The sequence below is a fragment of the Miscanthus floridulus genome, chromosome 2, assembly GCF_019320115.1.
Source record: "Miscanthus floridulus cultivar M001 chromosome 2, ASM1932011v1, whole genome shotgun sequence".
Taxonomy (NCBI): Eukaryota; Viridiplantae; Streptophyta; class Magnoliopsida; order Poales; family Poaceae; genus Miscanthus; species Miscanthus floridulus.
The window spans coordinates 117,849,988-117,855,425 of NC_089581.1; the positions used below are offsets into that span (position 1 = coordinate 117,849,988).

Below are 5,438 nucleotides of genomic sequence, written 5' to 3' on the forward strand. Positions count from 1 at the left end.
TTCCTCTTGGAGCCACCAACATAAACCGGCAAGCCAAGATAGCGCTCACACCCAACTTCGGTGGATATGTCAAGAATTTTCATGAAACTTTCTTTTGCTGCAGTTTCAGTGTTTCTGCTAAACATATCGATGATTTATCCTTGTTGATGGTTTGCCCTGAACACTCCTCATAAAGTTGTAGCACATGCCGCAAATGATTTGCACTCTCATCATTAACTTTTAAGAGAAGCAATGAATCATCAGCGAACAAAAGATGAGTGATGCTCGGTGCATTGTTGCAAATAGACACTCCCTCCAAAACACCATTACTTTCTGCAGCATTTAGCAAGGTAAAAAAGCCTTCAGCACATAACAAAAAGAGATAGGAAGAAAGTGGGTCTCCTTGACGTAACCCCCGTGAAGGGATTATTTCATCTGTAAGTTCCCCATTCACTTTGATCCGATATGACACAGTTGATATGCACTGCATAATCAGTTTGGACCATCTTTCATGGAATCCCAGCTTGTCCATCATCTTTTGTAAAAAGCTCCATTCAACACGGTCGTAGGCCTTGTTCATATCAAGCTTCAGAGCTGCATAGCCCACAGCCCCTCTTCTTTTATGCTGCATATAGTGTGACATTTCATAGGCTATTAATACATTGTCCGTAATCAATCTTCCAGTGACAAATGCACTTTGGTTTGGAGCAATAATATCAGGGAGGAATCAATTTCAGGCGATCTACCAAAACCTTTGAGGCTATCTTGTAGATCACATTACAGAGACTAATAGGGCGAAGATCTTTGAGTCTCTCATGCCTCGGCACTTTTGGAATCAAAACCACCACCGTTTCATTCCACTGGCTAGGCATTTCACCTCCATCTAAAAAGTGCTTGACTTCTTTGATCACATCATCACCGCAAATATTCCAATATTTCTTGTAAAATAGAGCAGGCATACCATCACCACCCGAAGCTTTGAGATCGCCCATGCTGTCCAAAGCCCTTTTAATTTCATCAGTTGTGAATTCTTTGATCAAAGACATGTTCATCTCTTGGGTCACTTTGGGCTGCACATATTGCAATAATTCATCAGTGCTCCCCCTTGCATTGGCATGAAACAAACTTTTATAATAATTAGTAGTAACGTTTTGCTTCTCCCCCTCCTGCTCCACTACTGATCCATCCTCCGTCACTAATTTACAAATGTGGCTCCTCCTCTTTCTTTCAGAAGCAAATCGGTGAAAGAATTTTGTATTTCGATCACCATTATCTAGCCAATGAGCATGTGCTCTTTGCTTCCAATACAAATTTCTATGCTACTCGAGCCTCTCCAATTTATACTTTAAAATCTGCTCTCTCCCCACTATATGTGCACTAATCGGCATTCTCCTGCGCAACTCTAACTTCTTACGAGCAAATTTGATTCTCCTCTCAAGATCACCCAAAATATTCTTACTCCAATCCCACAAATCACTAGCAACCCCCTTCACCGCATTTTCCACTTTCTCTCCTCTCACTTGAGTAGCAAGTTTCCAAGCATTCTCGATAATCACCCCACATTGTTCTTCTTCAACCCAGCCCGCCTCAAAATGAAAAGTAGCCCCCGGGCGAGTATTTTCTCCCCCATACAGGTCCTCCGTATTCACAATGACATGCCTATGATCAGAATGGCGTTGATCTCCATTTATCACCCTGTAACCTGGGAATCGCTCCCTCCATTCACCATCCGCAACAGCCCTATCTAAACGCTCGCGAATGTAATGTTCAGAAGTATGACTGTTATTCTGCCAAGTAAACACATCACCTTCGAAGCCTAGATCATGAAGGCCACAGTCATCCAACGCTTCCTTGAATTTGTCCATGCACACTTGGGGTCGAGGCACCCCACCATCCTTCTCACAGCTTAGGAGTATTTCATTAAAATCACCCATGCAAATCCATGGCCTCCATCTTGCCACATTCAGGACACGCAATGCATGCCAAGACACATCCTTTTTATCTGAACTTGGTTCACCATAGAAGCCCATGAACCGCCAGATGAAACCATCATTCTCCATCACATCCGCATCTATGTACAACCTTGAGACCGCTCGAACAAACAAATCAACCCCATTCTTCCAAAAGAGTGCGAGACCACCACTCCTCCCATTGCAATCTTTTGTGAAGCAATTCGTCATCCCCAATTTCCACCGAAAACCTTTGACTTTATTTTCCTCCATCTTTGTCTCCGACAAAAATAGAATGTCGGGGTCCTCCTCCTTCTGAATATTCAGAAGGCCATGAACTGCCAGGGCGTTCCCCAACCCCCGGCAGTTCCACGCGATGAGCTTCATTGGGCTCTGCGGGACTGTTCCGACAGTCCTGCTTTCACAAGTTCGGCTTCCATAGATGCACCTACACCACTCTATAACTTGGATTTCTTCACCCTTAAATCCTGCTCATCATCAAGATCCATCGCCCCATCACGCTTCTTCTTCAGCTCCTCAGGTGCAAGGTCAGAATTGGATCCTTCTCTTTTCCCCCGAGGCTTCCTCTTGTATTTGCCAGGAGTCGTTTTATTTTTGGGCGACTCAGTCCCCTTGGGCACGCGTCACTATCCAACTTCTCCTAATCTACGTGCATGGGAAGTAGGGCACTATTTCCTTCACCCCCAACACCTTCCACCCGAACGCCCATCTCATGCTCCTTGACACTTGCATCCACCTCCATAAATAGATTCTACCGTGGCACCAGATCACTCAGAGCTGGAGCCACAGTTCGATCAATGATCTTCAAAGGACTGATGCCTTCTTCCTCCTCACCCCCAACTGCCTTTGTCCCCTGCGTGCGTTCCGGAGATCTGCACCAAGATGGAGCTTCACTCCTAGAACGCCCCTCGGTACTCCTACTGCCTGAGCCCACACCACCTCCCCAGCGACCATCTCTCCAAGTACCCTCAAAAAGAAATTCCTGCCATCACCCCCTCGACCTCCATCATTACCACCACGCTTCTTTGGAGGGATAAACCTGAGTTCTCTGCTGAAAGGCATCACGTCATCCTTTCCCTTTTTCTTCTTGCACACTTGCTCAGTATGCCCAATAATACCGCAGCAGTAACAAAACTTCAGGAAGGAACTCATACGACAGTGGGCACCACCGATCCTCCACCCCCTCTTCCAGCGAGATCATGACTCCCCTCATCAAAGGTTTGCGAATGTCCAGTCTCACTTTCAGCCTAAGAAAACGACCCGCAACTATATCATCAGCCTCCCCATCTGCCTCCATCTCCATATACTCCCCCACCTCATCGCCAATCACTCTAGCAGTCGATTTGTTCATCAAACCCATTGGCAAATTCGCAACCCTCACCCAAATCGGGATGAAAGAGAAATCTATCTCATCGAGGGTTTTAGAGCCATCAAAATCTGCTACCACCATAAGCTCCTTCGACACCGTCCATGGCCCCTCCTCCATTGCCTTCCTCTTCCCCGCCGCCTGACCAAAGGTGAGCAAGAAGAAATTGTCGCCTAGGTCCTTACATTCAATCCTACGTACAGGACACCAGATCCAACCCAAAGCTTGTTCGATCACTTCAGGACGGATGTTCCTTTCAGAGAGGAGCTTGCCAAACGCCTTCAACGGTGCATCATCCCTTTTGCCCTTCAACTCCGACCCCGATCCAATGCGGACCGATTTCTTCTCTGCCTCCGAAAGTTGCAGATCCTTCAACAACCTCCCTACCTTCTCCATGGATCACCAGCCGGTCGGACCGAGCCGTGATCGCGTCGGATCAAAAGGGGCTAGCAGTTATTGTTTTTTTTGGGGGTGGACACCGGGTGCAATACACAATTATGGTGTTCTCGGATCCAAACAAGAGGAAGGTTCGGATCAGGAAACAAACACGACAGGGGGATCAGGACAAGGGAGAGGAACAGCGAGAGAGTGTGCAAGATCCGACCGAAATCACCGTTTGCCGGCGACGTAGACTCGAGTCGCCCAGGTCGCCCTAGGCCCGAGAAAAAAACCTCCACGCTGTGTATCCGAGAGAAGAAGCATGTTCGCCGCCGCGTTGTTGAAATAGGCACGGCCAACTCCTACCAAGCCCTATTCGGGCTGGAGGCGCACCCATTGTCAAAGCAAGTTCCAGGAAAGTCTCCCTGCTCCACTCTCACAAGTACCAGGAGGCGCAGCTGGTCCTCTGCTCCAGTCTCAAAGGAATATAGTCTCCCTGTTCCAATCTCACAAGAACCTACTAGAAGCCTAGAAGGTATCCGTGTTGGAGGCCCAACTGGTTTTGGCGTTGAGTCATTGAGGACGACGTACAACGGATCCAGAGAAAGGATGCAAGAAATCGAGGACGGAAATTCCACAATGGGGGAAAGTCAAAGTTTGCACGCCCTCAATGATGATGATTTATGTCGCAGGGTGCAGAGCCTTCTAAAATCCTCCCCGCCCACGCCCATGGATGTTGATGACTTATCTCGCAGAGTGCAGAGCCTTGTAAAATCCTCCCCACCCATGGATGACGTGATCTCTATACCATCTGTAGCGACTGATGTTTCTGCCGGCACAGCCAATTCGTGGAAAGAGTTGCAGGTTGGTCATTATTTCTTAGCATGATGTTCTCTCTTCGTGAGATTGTAAATTGCCTACAAGCTCATGGGCAACATATGTGCTAATTCATAGTAATATCCATATGGATTTTTTATGTGTTATTCTTGTTGTCCAGGATACTGGTGAGGGTTATCACCTTGTTGAAGAACATAACATCCTATCTGAAGCTTTCATCCGTGTGGCATCCTGTCCACGGTACTTGACAATAAGATCATATATGTTTAACTGCTTATTTCAAGTGTTTGCTAACCTTCATTCTGTTACAGGGTTGAAAACAATACAGAATTGCTTTCATGTATACTTTTTCTTTTGTCAAAAATCTGGAATCAACCAGAGTGGGAGATAAGCCTGATGCATTGTTTTGACGATAATCGGTTCAGGACCTCTGTCCACAGCATTGCTGTATTTTTTGAGAAAGAGCTCCAAAAGTGCATATCACAAAAATCTAATGGAATTGGCGAAATGGGAAAACCAAGCTATCCAAGTTTGACAACCCTTCTGCCCTTGATACTTCCCCAACTCTTAAAGGTAAAAGTCTATCTAAATATCTAACTTATGTTAATTTGATATTATGAAGGCATACCAGAAGAAATTTGTTTATCTAGTTGTCGGGTATCGATATTAGGGATACCCAAAGCAAGGAAGTTAGCGTTAGCGCCCACGCTAACTTCCCCGGATGGAGCAAGATGTATTAAAAGGTCTCGCCCGACCCCAAGGCCGCGGGCTCCGTCTCGCCCGACCTCTTGGTTGCAGGCTCCTTCTCGCCCGACCCCAAGGCCGCGCGCTCCGTCTCGCCCGACCTCGAGGCCGTGGGCTCCGTCACGCCCGACCCCATGGGTGCGGGCTCCGTCTCGCCCGACCCC

The 5,438-nt window shown here is 47.2% G+C and overlaps 1 protein-coding gene across 1 annotated transcript; it reads right to left on the minus strand.

Annotated features, from left to right (window-relative positions):
* Positions 1–1,298: 1,298 nt before the first annotated feature.
* Positions 1,299–2,315, minus strand: LOC136536928 (uncharacterized). Its single transcript, XM_066529061.1, has one exon. It carries the CDS (start codon positions 2,313–2,315, stop codon positions 1,299–1,301), a length of 1,017 nt encoding a protein of 338 aa, XP_066385158.1.
* Between the last annotated feature and the right edge of the window lie 3,123 nt (positions 2,316–5,438).

What these genes read in the sequence shown, in the direction of transcription:
- LOC136536928 (XM_066529061.1), bottom strand. Translation starts at nt 2,315, where the DNA reads ATGAAGCTCATCGCGTGGAACTGCCGGGGGTTGGGGAACGCCCTGGCA.